At 44.7% G+C, this 19,998-nt stretch overlaps 1 protein-coding gene across 1 annotated transcript in view; it reads left to right on the top strand.

The window, feature by feature from the left end:
• The window catches only part of SOWAHC (sosondowah ankyrin repeat domain family member C), a 2,655-nt gene extending 760 nt beyond the window's left edge, over positions 1-1,895 (top strand). Inside the window, exon 2 of the mRNA XM_011961475.1 lies at positions 3-1,895. Within this exon, the coding sequence (XP_011816865.1) occupies positions 3-1,208 (1,206 nt within the window). The 3' untranslated portion in view covers positions 1,209-1,895. The remainder of the gene's footprint in view (positions 1-2) is intronic.
• The last annotated feature ends 18,103 nt before the right edge of the window (positions 1,896-19,998 follow it).

The following is a 19,998-nucleotide window of genomic DNA, read 5'->3' as shown; positions in this document are numbered from 1 at the left end:
AGGGCCACGAGCTGGGCGAGGGAGAGCCCCACGCCGCCGCTCACGGGCCACCCCTGAGCGCCGGGGCTCGCAGGAAGAACTCGCGACGCGAAGTGCAGCCCCTGCCCCGGACTCCGGCCCCGGGACCCAGTGAGGACCTGGAACCCCCGCCCCATGGCTGCGAGGAGGCGGACAGGAGCAGCTCCCTTGGAGGGGCCACTGCACAGAGGCCGGCCCGCCAGAACTTCCGCGACCTGGTGATGGGCAGCTCCCCGCAGCTGAAGAGGAGCGTGTGTCCCGGGGGTAGCAGCCCGGGCAGCTCCTCCGGGGGAGGACGCGGCAGAGGCGGGGGCGACTCAGACAGCGCATCGGTGGCCTCGTCGTCCGCGGAGGAGGAGAGCAGCGGCGGAGGCTCCGTGACGCTGGACCCCCTGGAGCACGCTTGGATGCTCTCTGCCTCCGATGGCAAGTGGGACAGCCTGGAGGGCTTGCTCACCTGCGAGCCCGGCCTGCTGGTCAAGCGGGACTTCATTACCGGCTTCACTTGCCTGCATTGGGCCGCCAAGCACGGAAGGCAGGAGCTTCTGGCCATGCTAGTCAACTTCGCCAACAAACACCAGCTGCCGGTGAACATCAACGCCAGGACGAGCGGGGGTTACACCGCCCTGCACTTGGCAGCCATGCACGGGCACGTGGAGGTCGTGAAGCTGCTGGTGGGGGCCTACGACGCCGATGTGGACATCAGGGACTACAGTGGGAAAAAGGCCTCCCAGTACCTGAGTCAGAGCATCGCGGAGGAGATCAAGAACCTGGTGGGAGCCCTGGACGAGGGTGACGGGGAAAGCGCCGCGGGTAGCGGCGGTGGGCGCTGGAGGCTTTCAAAGGTGCTTCCCTCGCATCTCATCACCTACAAACTCTCACACGTCCTAGATGATGGAGGAGACCATCACTACCATCACCATCACCAACATCACCACTTGGCTGAGGGGTGGGTGGGAGGCAAAGCCAAGGATCCAGGGCGCAAAGCCTCAGGCAGCTCTAGTGGACGTATAAAACCCAGACTCAACAAAATCCGCTTCAGAACCCAGATTGTCCACACCACACCCTCCTTCAGGGACCCAGAACAGCCACTGGAGGGTGGGGGGGAGGAGGAAGTGGAGGAGGAACGGTCTGTTAAAGGCCACTCGTCCTCCTTCAAATTGAGACCAAAGTCCAATGTATTTGGGTAAAAATTGTTTCTTTTAGAAAATGCAAAGGGTTATTTGTCTTAGGAAATTGAATACTAGTTGCTGTAAGGAAATGAGACCAGAAAGACAAGCTAAATTATGCATTTTTACTTGAAGGACTGGAATGGATGGGGCGGAGTTCCCTTCAGGTTAGCCTTCTGGAGAAAGTGGATTTCTTTTTAAGAGATTCATCATACTTTGACCTTTGCCTCTTTTCTGCCCCCCACTTCCCTGCCCTGGAGCCCCTTTCTGGAGACTAGAAATGTATCTAAATTGGGGGAACAGAATGAATGAATGAGAGTTCCTTTGCTTTAACCATTCCTGGATGTCTGCAAAGTAAGGATTAGTGCACTTTTTATGTATCTGATTTTATAAGGGGTTACTCTTTCAAGAGCAACAAAAAAATGCAAATTGTAATGAAACTGGTAGTATTTCTGAGTGTGGAAACGACAGTCTGCCCATTTTTTACTAATTGCATTTGCGTTTTAAGGTACTACTGAAGGTCAGATCGAAGTTGAAATGCAAAAATACTAATTAGATAATAATGGGAATAAAACGGGAATCCTCTTGGTATTTTATGTGTATTGTAAGTAGCAGTTAAATTATTTTTTTAAAAGCAATTTCAGTTTTAATCACTGAACAAAAGAAACAGGCAACATTCACTTCCGTAGTATGGTTTCCAGCTATCTTATTAATAACTACACAAAATTTTATTTAAAGAGGGCACTTAGCAGCCTATGATAGTTTTAAATAAAATGTTGCCTCTCCTTCGGATTCTCACTAACTTGTGTTACTATTCTAAAAGTTAGCTTTTGCTGGGGTGTTTATTCTGAGGATCATATAACCATTGTTCTACTTGGCATAACCCTGTTTAATGGTGCTTAGAGCTGAATTACCTGCAGAAACTGTTTCTGGTTTAAATAATTAGCACAAATTGGCTCATGAGCCCATGTTTCTGTGAAGTAATTATTAAACCAACTTAATGATCCTCAGGTAAGGTACACTTTTTATTTTACTACGTTGGTAGTCTCTATGACATGTAGCAATGTTTTACAAATGTTTAAAATGCTAAACTTAATTTTCCAGCCTTTTCTTGACAATTAGATACCTATCCTGTAGTTACTGAAAATCTGGGTAGTAAATCCACCCAGTTAAAATGGCACTTTATAAAAGGGAATAGAGAAGAGATGGGACTATTTCTATATTTAAATGCTGCTGGCTATTAAATTCCTTTGTATATAAATGAAAAATACCAATCATTAAAATTAAGGACTTAAGTGTGGTTCTTAATTACATTTCATTCATTTATGTTAGAGTAAATGGCTTCCTAATTACTTTAAAATTTAACCCACAAGCATATGAAATCTGTTTGTCATAAAATTGGAAACAATTTTCGAGAGGGACTAATTTAAACAAGTCCTTCTCCTTTAGTCTTTTGGGTCACGTAATTGCTGAAACCTAAGTACCTATGGACTACAGGATAACGAAGTTCACAGCCTGCAGGGTGAATGAACCCATGTGTGAACTGCACAAAACAATTCATAGAAAATGCATAGAAATTTGTAACACTTTTGTCACATCTGTCTCTAGATGCTCATTGAATTTGTTTAAAGATGGATGAAAGGCCAGACATAGTGGCTCATGCCTGTGATCCCAGCATTTTGGAAGGCCAAGGCAGGTGGATCACTTGAGGCCAGGAGTTTGAAACCAGCCTGGCCAACATGGTAAAAACGTGTCTCTTCTAAAAATACAAAAATTAGCTGGGCGTGGTGGTGCGTTCCTATAGTCCCAGCTATTTAGGAGGCTGAGGCATGAGAATCACTTAAACCTGAGAGACGAAGGTTGCAGTGAGCCAAGATCATGCCACTGTACTCCAGCCTGGGCAACGGAGACTCTGTCTCAAAAAAAAAAGCCAAAAGATGAATGAAAATATGACATATCTAAACTATTATCCATTCATTTGCCTTTTGTTGTGGGATTTTAGATATGAACTGTGTAAATTTGAGAAGCACTTATGCATACACGTGGGTGAAAAACCAATCTAATTTTGTATAAATAAAAATAGGCTCCTGGAAGGTAAGAAGTAGTCATTTGTGCTAAATCTATACATATTGCCTGTATCTAGTGCGGAATAAGCTATGACGTCCCATCGAGGAATCTTAAATTTCATAGACATGTAAAGCTGAAATAACTCTAAAGAGTAGATGTTTCAGAACCATCAGAAGGTTCTGGTGAATAGTCAGTATTAGCTCTTAAATGTATATGTTGGTCACTAATTGCACAAAATCTATAATTTGCTAGGGCTTTAGAGATTGAGTCAATATGTCATTTACCATGGTTTTCCCCCTAAAGGCTTTAACTTTTCTGATAAAATAATATTTTAAATTTTCAAAAACCCATTTCTGAGGGGAACTACTAGCATTCCTTTTCATGATGTGCTTGTTTATGCAGTAAGTAGCATTTTTGGCTACTTAACTCTACATTCCTCTTACTTTTCAGTTTCCAGTCAAGATTATAAAAAGCAAGATTATAATTTGATATTCATAGAGTTGTGCCTACCTTTCATGGAAAAATGTATGTCAGATACTTAGATGTTTATTGATATGAAACCATGTGGTTAAAAAACCCAAGTATGTCCATGTGTTTCTTATAAGGTATACTTGAAACTAGTGAGTGTTTGTCACATTCCACTTTCATGGTATGTAAAATGCAGTTCACATATATAACTTGAATATCTGGTACTAGTTTTTTCATGCCTGAAATCTTGGAGTCTAGGTTACCTTGTCTCTCCTCTTTTTAAATAAGTGAAATTTGGGAGATTGTAAAATCTGTACAGTTTGTTTTGTCAAAATAAAATATTCACAGTAGAATTTTTCTCTGAATTGTTTAAGTTTCTGTCGTCCTTTAGACTTTTTACATATACTGTGTTTTACAGTTCACAAAATGCTTTTTGAAGTTTCAGTTTATTTGACCCTTTTCCTATCCCTTAAGATTATGGGCCATATGTTCTTGACTTACAGATAAGAAAATAAAGGTTAATGGTTGTTCAGGGTCACACAGTAAAAAGCTGTTAGTAAGATCTTAAGAGTCAGTGCTTTCCCACAGTGTTACCTTTTCTGCAGGTTGAATTGCCACAGTTTTAGCAAAACAGCTGTAGTTTGGCACCAGTGATGGAGGAATCAACTAGGAGAGAAGGTAATACCTCAACCACTACCCAAAAAAAAGCTGTATAGGTTTTGCACACACCATCCACCATAAACCCTCCCTACCCGGAGCTGACTTCAAGACAGGTGTAGGAATACTGTTTTTCATTTTTCAACCTCTGTCAAGCATTGAGAGTTAATTAATTTCCTCATCAAGGCTGCCTGTGATATGTATTTTTAGCAAAATTCAACTCTGTTGAATGGCAAAGGGATGTGGTACTCCTTGGTGTAATTGCCCACTATTGCTCTCTCCAGGAGATCCCACTATTATGGCTGCTGGGGTTTTTGTTGTTTTATGACAACCCATAAAATATTTTTCAGGATAAGTGAAAGACTAGATAAGTAGTTTCTTTTTCTAGAATAACTTCTTTTCTTAGAAGTACATGTCTTAAAAGGATTTATTAGCCAGTTCACTTAAAGATATTTTTGAAATTTTCCTAGTAAAAATTATTTTTATTTTGCTAAGTAAATAGCATTATTTGGAGTTTCTTACATGATTAATTCCAGTATTAAATACTTGGAATTTGCTGTAAACCAGCATTCCTTCAATGATGACCCAAGTCTTCATAAATCACTGAATATTAGAGGGTTGGAAGATGACGCTACAGGAACTTGTTTCTCAAGATACGGAAGTCATATGGTTCACATAACTACCTGCTTTTTCCCTGAAGAACACTATACTTTTTTTCTCGATCTTCTCTTTAAATGTCAGTTTCACCTCAGTAAGTAGCTTTCCTATTCTGTTAACTAATAGCCTAGTTTTCCACATCGATGCATTGGTAAGGAATGTGTGACAAATGTTCCCACCCTTGCACAGTACCTGGCAAGTTGAAGGTACTCAGTAAGGGTCTTTTAAAGGAAAACATTAAATATTTTATAATGTTACATAATATGGATAATTCAATAACATGCGTTCATGCTATGCAAATAGTTATTTTTTATGTAACATGGCTCTTAAATGCCAGCCTACCAGTTCATCTGCAGCTCAGCCAAAAGAACAGCAAGTTATTCCAATCCTGAAGATAAAAATCAACTTTATTAGAATTGTACTTCATGAGCGACTTAACATATTTTCAGGAGTAAATTTGCTTATAAGAAAGTTTTGCTGTATGTGGTGGCTCACGCGTGTAATCCCAGCACTTTGGGAGGCTGAGGCGGGAGCATCGCCTGAGGTCAGGAGTTCAAGACCAGCCTGGCCAACATGGCAAAACCCCATCTCTACTAAAAATACAAAAATTAGCTGAGCATGGTGGTATATACCTGTAATCCCAGCTACTCGGGAGGCTGAGGCAGGAGAATCACTTGAACCAGGGAGGCGGAGGTTGCAGTGAGCCGAGATTGTGCCATTGCACTCCAGCCTGGGCGTCATAGCGACTCTGTCTCAAAAAAAAAAAAAAAGTTTACTTACAAGCTGACTCAGGTCCATGACCTGTAGGAGAATCTATTCTAACTGGCCTTAAATCGTCTAAGCACTGTCAGTTACACAAATGACTACTTATTCTGTGAAATCCCAAAGAGCAGATGAATAGGGAAATGAAGTTTAGTTTAGCATAGAGAACTTTCTAATAATCGTTTGAAACATACCATGGACTGCCTTGTGAGATAGAACATTCAGCCTTTGGAGATAACGTGTCAGAGGTTGCATGAGCACCTGAAAATTTAAAATAGATCATTTTAAAGCACACTTGTGACCAGTTCTGTCTCAAGAAACACTGCTCCAAACCATATTCATTCTGACCAAAACTTTGGCCAAAAGCAGCCTGACTTAGGATAAAGTTAACCAGTACTTTGCCAGTGGTGTAAAGTATGATCATGTAAGTTGTTGGTTTGTTATTGTTGTTTTCTGTTTGAGATGGAGTCTTGCTCTGTTGCCAGGCTGGAGTGCAGTGGCATGATCTTGGCTCACTGCAAACCTCTGCCTCCCGGAGTCAAGTGATTCCCCTACCTCAGCCTTCCGAGTAGCTGGGACTACAGTTGCGCGCCACTATGCCCAGATAATTTTCTGTATTTTAATAAAGACAGGTTTCACCATGTTGGCCAGGATGATCTCAATCTCCTGACCTCGTGATCCGCCTGCCTCGGCCTCCTAAAAGTGCTGGGATTACATGCGTAAGCCACTTTTTGTTTTAACTCAACTTTATGCTATTCTGATCAAAGAACCTGGGGGCCCTCCATTAGAATAGTCTTCTGGGTCTCTAAGAAACTTTGAATATAATAGTTCAGAAACGTAGTTGAGCATTCTGGAGATTTGTCCAGAAATTTCTGATATTGATGTGGGATCTTTGAAATTTGCATTTAAGAGACAATTATGGTGAGGGCAGTGGCCCACACCTGTAATCCCAGCACTTTGGGAGGCCAAGGCAGGTGAATCACAAGGTTAGGAGTTTGAGACCAGCCTGGCCAACATGGTGAAACCCCGTCTCTACTAAAAATACAAAATATTAGCTAGGCATAGTGGTGGGCACATGTAATCCCAGCTACTTGGGAGGCTGAGGCAGGAGAATCACTTGAATCCAGGAGGCAGAGATTGCAGTGAGCTGAGATCGTGCCACTGCACTCCAGCCTGGTCGACAGAGTGAGACTCCGTCTCAAAAAATAAATAGATAAACAAAGAAATAGGGAATTATTTGGTTGTGGTCAGTTCAGTACTATTGAGCAAAGAATCACCTTTGGCTTAGTCGGGTTTAGAATCACCTAAGTGCTGACTTGGCAGCAAGACTAAGGTTAAGACTTAAATGGCTAAGACTTTCAGGAAGCTTACTGTATATACCCGATGAGGTTTCAAGTACTTTATAAAAAGCAAGCTGTTTAACCCTCATAATACCCCTTCCCTGATTCTAGTAGCCTCACTTCTATTGATGGAGAACTGAAGTACAAAAACCCAAGTAGCTGCTACTTGCCCAAGGTCACAAAGCTAATTCTTAGCAGTTCAGCTTTGCGCTCAGGCAGATTGGCTCGAAGGTTTGTGGGAAGCGCTAGTGGTATAGGAAATACCACTTCTTTGGGAACGTAAGAGACAGTCAACTGGCCTGAAGTTTATGGGGCTAGCACCTAATGAAGTACAAATGATATAGGAAATTCATACTATTGCAGAAGAGAGCAAACTAAGAACCAAAAACAAGCACTAATGATTGAGACAGATAATGACTTTAACACTCTGTTATTACTGCACAGCAGTAGGGTTAGAACTGGATTTTTAGGAGTTTGCATTTTCTGGTGTCACCTAGGATCAGGAAAGAATATTTGGGTCAGGAAAGAACCAGAGTCTCACTCTGTCGTCCAGGCTGGAGTGCAGTGGCCGGATCTCAGCTCACTGCAAGCTCCGCCTTCTGGGTTTACGCCATTCTCCTGCCTCAGCCTCCCGAGTAGCTGGACTACAGGCGCCCGCCACGTCGCCCGGCTAGTTTTTTGTATTTTTTAGTAGAGACGGGGTTTCACCGTGTTAGCCAGGATGGTCTCGATCTCCTGACCTCGTGATCCGCCCTTCTCGGCCTCCCAAAGTGCTGGGATGACAGGCTTGAGCCACCGCGCCCGGCCGAAAGAATATTTCTTTAGCTCAGAATGGTGGAGCTGCTAAAATATTTGAGGTGTAGTTATATTTCTTTCTTTAGGCTCACCTCCCCTCTGTCCAGCGCCCTTTCACTTGTCTGAGTACTTAAGCATTAACGGAAAGGCTTAGCCCACTTCCACATAATCATGAGATTAAAGGCTAGTGTAGAAGAAAACCAGCAACACGGCATCTGGTTTTCGTACTATACATTTATAAATTTGCAGCCCACTAAAAGAATTTCGATAGTTCATTTTGAGACCGGGCCCGGTGGCTCATGCCTGTAATCCCAGCACTTTGGGAGGCTGAGATGGGCAGATCACCTGAGGTCAGTAGTTCGAGACCAGCTGGCCAACATGGTAAAACCCTGTCTTTACTAAAACTACAAAAATTAGCCGGGTGTGGTGGCACATGCCTGTAATCCCAGCTACTCGGGAGGCTGAGGCAGGAGAATCACTTGAACCCTGGAGGTAGAGCTTGCAGTGAGCCGAGATTATGCCATTGCACTCCAGCCTGGGCATGATGAAACTCTGTCTCAAAAAAGAAAAAAAAAAAAGTTCATTTTGGCACAGGCAGGAGTGTTACGTTTGTTCTATCGGAATCTATTACAAAAGGTGCTATTTTCCCTGCGTGTAAATCCCTGGTGGCCTCTTCCTTGAGCCCATACCCATACCCAGCCACTCGTCATTGTCCTCGTCTGCGCCCCTGCATGTCCCTCTCCGGTGCACCACCAGTTTTCTTGCCCACCGTGCAACTGCTCTCCAGAGTGGATGTCTCAGCCACACAGCCATCCTGAGCAGGCTTGTACTCGGGGGCTGTCTATGGGTTAACAGAATGAACGGCTCTTCTTGCCAGCTGGCCTCCGGCGGTCCGGACTCTGCCCCACTGTTCTTGGATCTCTAAGAGGGTGACCTATCTGGAGCTTCCCCTAACCAAAACCCAGAGTGACTCTCATGGACGGCTGTTGGCAGGCGACTCCAGTTTCTCTGTGGTCAGATGGAATTTGCCTAAAAGCTATCCTACCCTGATTATTCTTCCCAATGTCTGACACCTTGAAATGGCACATGGCTTAAGGTGTGCACCCAGGTGGGTGCTGTGAGAGAATTCTGTCCAGGAAAGAGACTGCTCTGGTCCATAATCAACCTCTAGAAAACCATGATGCCTTTATCAAGAAGGTAGATACCCCCATGGAAGCGAAATCAGTCTCCTAAAAGAACTCCAAAAACAAGGTTGGTAGGTTCGGGGTGGGGAGAGGAAAGGAGAAGGGAGAGGACCCAGGAGAGCCTAGGATGGGGTCTGGACAGCCAAGAGGTGCTCATGGGAGTCTTTGGCAAACCACAGGGGTCTTCTCTTATGTCTTTGTGCCCATTTAATTTTAAAACAATGTGATGGGTGCCTTCTGTGCACTGCACAGCTTGGGAAGGAGCTGGGTCTGCTGTTGACTCAGAGCTTTGCAAGCCCACTTCTTCAAAAGAGGCCAACGGAGCATAGAGGGTGGCCTGAGGCTAAGACAAAAATAAACACCAAAGTTCAGCCCATCTTACAAAATTGTTTTGAGATAACCTTCACTCAGGTGGTGCTCCAGAGAGGGGTAGCAGGAGGCAAGCACAGTGGAGCAGGTAGGGGCCATCTGGAAGAGTACTTTGAAAGCTAGCCTGAGAAATTCATTCAGAAAGAGGCTCTGGGAACCTTTTTGAGCAGGAAGGTAACATGATGCATATTATATTTTAAGAAATTCATCTGGAAGAATCAACCGCTTTTACTATTCTGACCATTATTCTGAACCATGACACATGCTTTCAACGGAACTTGCCCATCTCACAAACATGATTTCACTTCTGGACTGTTCTTCAGTTCTCCATCTACAGCCATCTGTGAGTTGTCTGGGGAATGTTGCTGGAGGTCTGCTCCTCTTTTTCTTTCCTTGTACGGAGGTAATGAATAGTCTAGATATCTGAGAATCTTGTGATTGTGGTCTGATCATACCAAGTGCTGCTAAAAATGTGGTGCAACGAGAACTCTCATACGCAGAAAGGGTGTAATTAGTGCCACCGTGGAGAGTAATGTGGAAAAACTACTAGGAAACGTAGTTGAAGACACACATACCCTTTAACTCAACTATTTCACTTCTCATCACATATGCTGCACCAGTGGTGCCCTTGGGACCAGCAGCATCCTCTTCTTAGACATGCAGAATCTAGCCGGGCATGGTGGCTCATGCCTGTAATCCAAGCACTTCAGGAGGCCAAGGTGGGCAGATCACCTGAGGTCAGGAGTTCGAGACCAGCCTTGCCAGCGTGGCGAAACCCCTTCTCTACTAAAGATACAAAAATTAGCCTGGAATGGTGGTGGGTGCCTGTAATCCCAGCTACTTGGGAGGCTGAGGCAGGAGAATTGCCTGAACCCAGGAAGCAGAGCTTGTAGTGAGTGGAGATGGCACCACTGCACTCCAGCTCTGGTGACGTGAAAAAAAAAGGGGGGGAAGGGGAGGGAAGGGAAGGGAAGGGAAGGGAAGGGAAGGGAAGGGAAGGGGAGGGGAGGGGAGGGGAGGGGAGGGAAAGGAAGGGAAAAGGAAGGGAAAGGAAGGGAAAAGGAAAGGGAGGAAGGAAAGGGAAGAAGGGAAAGGAAGGGAAAAGGAAGGCAAGGCAAGACAGAATCTCAGGCCCCTCCCAGTCCTACTAAACTGGAATCTGCATTTTAGACCCTGGGAACTCCCAGGCACTGGCCTGGAGATCTCAAATATATGTGCATATGTCTTTGTTGCAGCATTGTTTGTAATAACAGTAAAAAAGAGAACAACCCGAATAGCCAACATATGGAGAACAGATATATTGTGATGCTGTCATACAATGACATGCATAAAGCAGTTAAAAATAAATGAAGTAGGCCAGGCACAGTGGCTCATGCCTGTAATCCCAGCACTTTGGGAGGCCGAGGCAGGTGGATCGCGAGGTCAGGAGATAAAGACCACCCTGACTAAGATGGTGAAACCCCATCTCTACTAAAAATACACAAAAAAAGAAAAAATTAGCTGGGCATGGTGGCACATGCCTGTAGTCCCAGCTACTCGGAAGGTTGAGGAAGGAGAATTGCTCGAACTCGGGAGGTGGAGGTTGCAATGAGCCGAGATCATGCCACTGCACTCCAGCCTGGGCAACAGAGTAAGACACCATCTCAAATAAAATAAAATAAAAATGCACATAAATGAAGTAGAACCATATATGCCAGCATGGGTTGCATCCAAAATCATAACATGAAGGGAAAGAAAAGCAAATTGCAGACTGAAATGTAGAGTAGGATACACTGTATACAAAATGTAAAAACAAAACAATATTCTGTTTCATCTGGGGATACAAGCATGCTTAGTCAGAGTACTGACCACAAAGACCAAATTAAAGACATGGTTACCTCCGGGAGAAGGGGAGTGAAGTGGAGAAACTGAACTAGATCTGCAGTGTTCCCTTTAAGAAAAAAAATTAGAATGAAACATAGCAAGATGTTTAAATATGATAAAGCTAGGGTGTATATTTGTCTACTACATTCTTCTGTGTTAGAAATATGGTATAAGGGGAAAAAAGAATTAAAATGACAGATGGACCTTGGTCTCCCTTGCCATAACCTTCCTGTTCTTCCTTATTTTGTTGTTTCTTGAACTCATTGACAGTAACATCTAGATGATAACATCCAAATGCCCCTGAGAAGGGCCGGGTGCAGTGGCTTACACCTGTAATCTCTGCACTTTGAGAGGCCGAGGTGGGTGGATCATTTGAGGTCTGGAGTTAGAGACCAGCCTGATCCACATGGTGAAACCCCGTCTCTACCAAAAATACAAAAAATTAGCCATGTCCCTGTAGTCCCAGCTACTGGAGAGGATGAGGCAGGAGAATCACTTGAACCCAGGAGGCTGAGGTTACAGTGAGCTGAGATAGTGCCACTGCACTCCAGCCTGGGCAAAAGAGTGAGACTCCATCTCAAAACAAAAAATAAAACAAACAAACAAACAGACAAACAAAATGCCCCTGAGAAGGTTGTCTTTCCATTCTTGACACACCAGACAGAACTGAACTGAAGAGGTGGACATCAGCAACATCAGCCAGTTGATGGGGAGGTGAGTTGATGAGGAGGTTAGGCTGCTGTGCAGAGTGGCCACTTGATTCCATTCCAGCCCACTTGCCCAGGGCCCCATTCCACAAGCTGGTACGTTTCTTAGGCTCGCTAGGACGCTGCTCAGACCTGCACTTCTGAGAATTTTCAGTAGATTGGCTTCTGCCAAGCTGCCTTGTAGATGAGGAAGGTAAAAGTAAAGTGCAGGCTATTTTTCTGCCATTGTCACTCTTGCAGGCAAGCCAGCAATAGGGCCTTTCCTGGGCAGGGGAGCCGTTGTTGGGACTTTAGCTTTGTGGGTGTCCAGAACGGTGTGCAGGTATCCAGTCTGCTGGAGTGGACTGCGGCTGGGTGGTGTGTGCCCAGACCCATGGTGGAGGCAGTAGTTAAGGAGTAGTTGTGACTTAAAAACAAATGAACAGGGATGGGTGTAGTGGCACACACCTGTAATCCAAGCTATTTGGGAGGCTGAGCCCAGGAGTCCAGGAGTTCCAAGCTATAGTGTGCAATGATCACACATCTGTGAATACCCACTGTACTCCAGCCTGAGCAATATAGCAAGACATCAGATTACAAAAACAAAAACAAAACAATTATTTGTGTATTTATTTATTTTGAGATGGGGTCTCACTCTGTCACCCAGGGTAGAGTGCAGTGGCGCTATCTCAGCTCACTGCAACCTCTGCCTCCCAGGTTCAAGTGATTCTCCTGCCTCAGCCTCCCAAGTAGCTGGGATTACAGGCATGTGCCACCACACCTGGCTGATTTTCTATTTTTAGTAGAGATTTTGTATTTTGCTACTTTAGTAGAGTAGCTTCCCAAGGTGCTGGGATCATAGGCGTGAGCCACCGCCTGGCCAAAAACCACCTTTTTTTTTCTTTTTTGAGACAGAGTTTCATTCTTGTTGCCCGGGTTGGAGTACAATGGCGCAATCTTGGCTCACTGCAACCTCCGCCTCCCAGGTTCAAGTGATTCTCCTGCCTCAGCCTCCCAAGAAGCTAGGATTACAGGCATGCATCACCATGCCCAGTTACTTTTGTATTATTTTTAGTAGAGATGGGGTTTCACCATGTTGGCCAGGATGGTTTCGAACCCCTGACCTCAGGTGATCCACTCACGTTGGCCTCCCAAAGTGCTGGGATTGCAGGTGTGAGCCACCATGCCCCGCAAAAAATAATTTTTAATGGAAGAATATAAAACACCTGAATAAAGCACATACGTTCTGTATATATAATGATGATTTTTCATAAACTGAACGCATCTGTGTAACCAGCACCCAGAACAAGACAAGAAACATCAGCTCCCCAGAAGCCCCTCTCGTGTCCCTGTGAGGCGTTATCTTCTTCACAAGGGTGGCACCATCCTGACTTCTAACACCTTAGGTGATCTTCCACACTTTCTGTATGTCCACACAAATGGAATTATGAGGTACATATTATGTGTCTGACTTTACTCAGCAATGTTTGTAAGATTTATCCATATTGTTGCTTATAGTTGTAAACAGATGGTCTATTCTCGTTGCTATATAGCTGTACGACTATAACACAATTTATCCCTTCAACAGTTGATAATCAATTGAGTAGTTTCATTTGGAGGGCTATCATTTGGGGGTGTCACTATGAACATTCCAATGAAAGATTCGTGGTGAACATATGTACAATTTATGCATTGCTGGGCTGGAGAGGGTGCATAAGTATATCTTTGATGGACATGGGGCAGTGACTTCTTGATTCTCTGTCTTCTGGATGGTAACAGTGGTGGCTGCTCCTGTGGCCCATCTCATGGACATCTTCTGGGAGGATCCTGACAGCTGGGCCTGCAGCCACCCTCCATTATGCAGAGATGCTCCAGGCTACTAAACCACTGCAGAAAATCACATTCAAAAAGATGGATTCCAGCTGGGCACAGTGGCTCACACCTGTAATGCCAGCACTTTGGGAGGCTGAAGTGGATGGATCACTTGATGTCAGGAGTTCCAAACCAGCCTGGCCAACATAGCAAAACCTCATCTCTACTAATAATACAAAAATTAACTGGGTGTGGTGGCTTGTGCCTGTAATCCTAGCTACTCCGGAGGCTAAGGCATGAGAATCGCTTGAACCCAGGTGGCGGAGGTTGCAGTGAGTGGAGATCGTGCCACTGCACTCCAGCCTGGATGACAAAGTGAGACGCTGTCTCGATAAATAAATAAATAAATAAATAAATAAATAAATAAATAAATAAATAAATAAATAAATTCCCATTATTCCCAGTATGGCCACATTCAGTTTATACGAATTTAAGCCTCCATCATTTATATCCTCATTTATATTCTAATACTTTCTCAGGTGGATACATCTTTTTCTGCTAACCTTGTCCTCTTTTTCTCAAAGCTCTCTGCTTGCTTATATATATTCCAAGCCATCCACATTGTGCTTTAAGGCACTTCGCCAATAAGATGACACGGTACTTTTTCAAAGCACATCCCAGGTAGCGTGTTTATCTACTTTACTAGAGTAGATTTTTTTAACCTCACCAAAAAATACTTAAGTGAGTGAGAGTTATTTTTCTCTTCCCTTTTGAGGAATTTCGGGCTCTTGGCAGGCAGGTTGGCAATCATTTAAAATGTCTAAATAGGCTGGGTGCAGTGGCTTACGCCTGTAATCCCAGCTCTTTGGGAGGCTGAAGTGGGTGGATCACCTGAGGTCAGGAGTTTGAGACCAGCTGACCAACATGGTGAAAACTTGTCTCTACTAAAATTACAAAATTTGCTGGGTTTGGTGGCGGATGCCCGTAATCCCAGCTACTCGGCAAGCTGAGGCAGGAGAATCGCTTGAACCCGGGAGACAGAGGTTGCAGTGAGCCGAGATCCTGCCACTGCACTCCAGCCTGGGTGACAGAGCAAGACTCTGTCTCATAAATAAATAAATAAAATGTTTAACATTTAAATACTGAAGGGCTGCCAGCAAGTACAAATGTCACTTGGCCTAAAGATATATGTATAAATATACATATATTTTTTTCATTTTCCTGGGCCTCATTTTCACAAGCTTGAAAAATGGTAAATCTCCACCTTAATATAACAATTAACTTACAAATATTTACTAAGTTGAGAATTGATTTTTAAATCTCAACACCATGCTGTACTAATTTGAATAGTAAGTATGAAAATGTGTGTATGAGGTCAGGCACAGTGGCTCACACCTGTAATCCCAGCACTTAGGGAGGCTGAGGCAGGTGGATCATGAGGTCAGGAGTTCGAGATCAGCCTGGCTAATATGGTGAAACCCCGTCTCTACTAAAAATACAAAACTTAGCCAGGCATGGTGGTGCATGCCTGTAGTCCCAGCTACTCAGGAGGCTGAGGCAGAAGAATTGCTTGAACCCGGGAGGCAGAGGTTGCAGTGAGCCATGATCATACCACTGCACTCCAGCCTGGGCAATACAGCGAGACTGTTTAAAATAAAAAAAAGAAAATATGTGTATGAGTATGGCTTGGTAAAGACACATATATGTTATGTACCCTGCTGATATTTATTCATTAAAAAGCAATTCTAGAGCTCATACTGGGAGCAGCAGTGCCTCTGCTGTGGAGAACACAGTGAGCTAGATGTCCCAGGCTCTGCCCTGAAGGGACTCACGGTCAGAAGTAAAACACAACACACCCACACATCACTGAAGGGCAAGAAAGAATGAGAAGAAAATCCATGTGGGCTAGACAAACAAGGCGACACTAAGGTTTAGGAGACAGGAGAAATTCCAGCTGGAGGACTGCATATATTATGTGTGTGCATGTGTGTATAATTACAGTCCTCTAGCTGGAATACATATATGTGCATATATGTACATATTTATGTATATTATGATGTTTTGACATCTTTAAAAAAAACCCTCCCTGGGGCAGCCAATTCTTGGAGATAAGAAACAGGCTCAGGTTGGAGCATGCCTTTGATAGGCAAACAAACAACCCAGAGCCAGCACTCCTCTAGCTAGCCTGCAAACCCTAGCAGACAGCTCCTCTACCTCAATCATCCCAGGGCCAGGTAGTACCCCAGGCAACAGGGGACCATCCCTAGAGTCCAGAGCCCACCAGAATTCTCCGCACTAGCCAATCCTATACTGTCCACTCTGCCCTGCCTTGCCGTTCCTGTGGAAACCACCATAAAGGCCATGGCCTGACCCTTCCCTGACTCTCGTCTTCCGCCTCCTGGCCACCCTGGTGTCTGCTGCGAGGCATGCTTCCTTTCTCCAGGACCGATGAGTATAACGCACTTTGCTCTCCCCAGTCACTCCTTTGTTGCCTCTCATAGCCACACCTGATTGATGATTTCCTAAAAGAGTACAAAACAAGGATCAGGAAAGACTTTGTGGAGGTAATGTTGAGGGATGTATAGCACAAGTATGGAAAGTTTTCAAGATTGAGGCTGGGTGCAGTGGCTCATGCCTGTAATCCCATCAGTTTGGTAGGCCAAGACAAGTTACCTGAGGTCAGAAGTTTGAGACCAGCCTGGCCAACATGGTGAAACCCCATCTCTACTGAAAATACAAAAATTAACCAGGCGTGGAGACAGGCACCTGTAATCCCAGCTACTCGGGAGGCTTAGGCAGGAGAACCACTTGAACCCAGGAGGCGGAGGTTGCAGTGAGCCGAGGTCACAGCACTGAACTCCAGCCTGGGCAACAGCGAGACTCCATCTCAAAAACCAAAAACAATGAACAAACAGAAAACAAAAAGAAACTATCCAACATTAATAACTTGAAAAGCAAAAAAGGCTAGCTATTGATGATTAAACAGACATGACATCATTGCTATGTGACCTGGATGCTGACTGTGCCAGTCACAGGATTGCAGATGTCGTCTCATTCACCTCCAAGATAAGGGATAAGTCACCTTGTGGCAGAGCCAGGACTTCGACCTACAACTGCGGATGCTCGGCCCTACATTCCTGCTTCCATGTAGACTATTTCCTATGAATTGGACAAATTACACTTTCTTGTCATATGGAATATTTTGAAAAGAAGTCTTATTTGTAATCCCAAGTCTTTTTGGAAAGTGAGTTAAGTATATAGAAATCAATTAACAGATTGAATTATGGCATCTATAATAATTTGTCAAATTCTGGCCGGGTGCAGTGGCTCACACCTGTAATCCCAGCATTTTGGGAGGCCAAGGCGGGCAGATCAACTGAGGTCAGGAGTTCGAGACCAAGTTGGCCAACATGGTGAAACCCCATCTCTACTAAAAATACAAAAATTAGTGGGGCACGATGGCGGGCACCTGTAATCCCAGCTACTCAGGAGGCTGAGGCAGGAGAATCACTTGAACCCAGGGGGTGGAGTTTGCAGTGACCCGAGATTGTGCCTCTGCACTCCAGCCTGGGTAACGAGCGAAACTCAGTCTAAAAAAAAAGAAAGAAAGAAAAAGAAATATCATTATCTCTGTTGTATAACAAAGAATTTATATTTTTGTATAACAAAGAATTTATATATTTTTATAACAAAGATATAATTCCTGAATTCCCATTATGGAGCTCTAAAAACCCTTGGGGTTTTCTGAGTGGTAGGGCTTTGTTATGCTACTGAGGCAATGGTGGACGCCTAGACAGCTTCAGGATGGGTGCTGGTTACCAAAAGAGCAGCCCAGCTTGGTGATTAGAGGGTTGGGGAATTTGAGTCACCTAACCTTGAAGACAGGAGGGGGTCTGGAGGTTGAGATTAATCACAGGTTCGGTGGTTTAATCACTTGTGCCTACAAAATAAAACTCCAGTAAAAGCTCTGGAACCGGAGGCTTCCAGGGCCTCCTGGTCGGTGAACATGTTGATGTGCCAGGACAGTGATGTGCCCTGATTCCACTAGGAAAGGCCACTGAAGCTCTGCATTTGGGACCCTCCCATGTTTGTGTGCTTTACAGTGAAACTAATCATAAGCGTCATGCTTTCCTGGGTCTGCCAGTTGTGCTAGCATATGATCAAACCTAAGGGGGTCATGGGAACTCCCGAATTTGCAGCCAGTCAGAGTACAATTGCCCTGATGACCCTGTGAGATTTGTGGCTGGTGTCTGAAGGGGACTGATGGTCTGTGGTGAACTTTGCCCTCAATCTGTGGCATTTGCACCAGCTCCAGGAAGTTAGTGTCAGAACTGAATTGCTGTACACCCAGCTGGTCAGGTCAGTTTGGGTGGAAACAGAATGTCATATTATCCATTTAAAACTTGAAGTCCAGCCAGGCGTGGTGGCTCATGCCTATAATCCCAGGACTTTGGGAGGCCAAGGCAGGCGGGTCACAAGGTCAGAAGTTCGAGGCCAGCCTAGCCAATATGGTGAAACCCCGTTTCTACTAAAAATACAAAAATTATCCAGGTGTGGTGGTGGGTGCCTGTAGTCCCAGTACTCAGGAGGCTGAAGCAGGAGAATCGCTTGAACCTGGGAGGCGGAGGTTGCAGTGAACGGAGATCACACCACTGCACTCCAGCCTGGGCAACAGAGCGAGACTCTGTCTCAAAAAAAAAAAAAAAAAAACAACTTGACGTCTAAGATGAAATACACAATAATCATTTTAGATTTGTTTCCCTTCAAATTATTTCAGTTCCCAACTTTTACGAGTTACCACAAATGTGATGCCTTCTTTGTATTGTACTCATGCTCTGTGGAGAACAGCATGGCTTGGGGAAGGGGAACTGTGTTAGGCAGGGTTTTGATGGGAAATAGAAAGCACACCCACTGGAATTTCTTTTTTTTTTTAAAAAAAGTTTTGAATGAAGACGTGATTTTAAAAAGAACAGACAGGGACGGTCATGGTGGCTCACACCTGTAATCCCAGCACTTTGGGAGGCCAAGGCGGATGGAATCACCTGAGATCCGGAGTTCAAGACCAGCCTGCCAATGTGGTGAAACCTCGTCTCTACTAAAAATACCCAGATTAGCCCGGCGTGGTGGCATTCACCTGTAGTTCCAGTTACTCAGGAGGCTGAAGCAGGAGAATCACTTGAACCCAGGAGGCGGAGGTTGTAGTGAGCCGAGATCGTGCCACTGCCCTCCAGCCTGGGTGACAGAACGAATGAGACTCTGTCTCAAAAAACAAAACAAAACAAAACAAAACAACAGACAGAATGAAGGGAACAGGCGGGAAATGATGCTGAGGTGCCCAGGGAAGCAGCTACTACCCTCAAGCCTCAGGTATCATCAGTGTCTGGGTGGCAGAGGACCTCAAGAAGGGGCCATCCAGCAGGACCTGCCATTGCAGAATGACACAGCCCTGCAGAGCCACCACCAAGTGGGAAGGGACAACCCCAACCTCTCTATTCTCTCCTCTCCCAAAATAAAGCCAAGATAAAATGGAAACCCAGATGACTCACCTCCCAGGTAGAGGATGAAGCTGGGGGAAATGAATGATTTAGTGTTGAAATGAGCATAGGTCATTGTAAGAGACTGCTAGATTCCAGGACTGTCACAGATGGGTTGATGTTCAAAAAGCCAGCCTGGCGCGGTGGCTTACACCTGTAATCCCAGCACTTTAGGGAGGCCGAGGTGGGTGGATCATGAGGTCAGGAGTTCGAGACCAGCCTGGCCAATATGGTGAAACCCCATCTCTACTAAATATACAAAAATTAACCGGGTGTTGTGGTGGGCACTTGTAGTCCCAGCTACACAGGAGGCTGAGGCAGGAGAATCACTTGAACCCAGGAAGTGGAGGTTACAGTGAGCTGAGATTGTGCCACTGCACTCCAGCCTGAGCGACAGAGTGAGACTGTCTCAAAAAAAAAGATACAATAGCTTTGATTGAATGTATTCGAAGATGTAATATCCAGGAATGTTTCCCAGTTGATGAAAAACAACAGTCACTGATCAGGAAGTACAACAAATTGCAAGCAGAATAAATAAATAGACCAGGAGGCCGAGGAATGAGAGCTTCAGAGCACGCACAGAAGTAGCTCTCAGCTGTTGCAGAAGGTGGAGCTTC

This window comes from Colobus angolensis, unplaced genomic scaffold (assembly GCF_000951035.1).
Source record: "Colobus angolensis palliatus isolate OR3802 unplaced genomic scaffold, Cang.pa_1.0 Scaffold552, whole genome shotgun sequence".
In the NCBI taxonomy this organism is placed as follows: domain Eukaryota; kingdom Metazoa; phylum Chordata; class Mammalia; order Primates; family Cercopithecidae; genus Colobus; species Colobus angolensis.
Note: the sequence above shows the minus strand (reverse complement) of the source record. Positions and strands in the feature narration are given on the sequence as shown.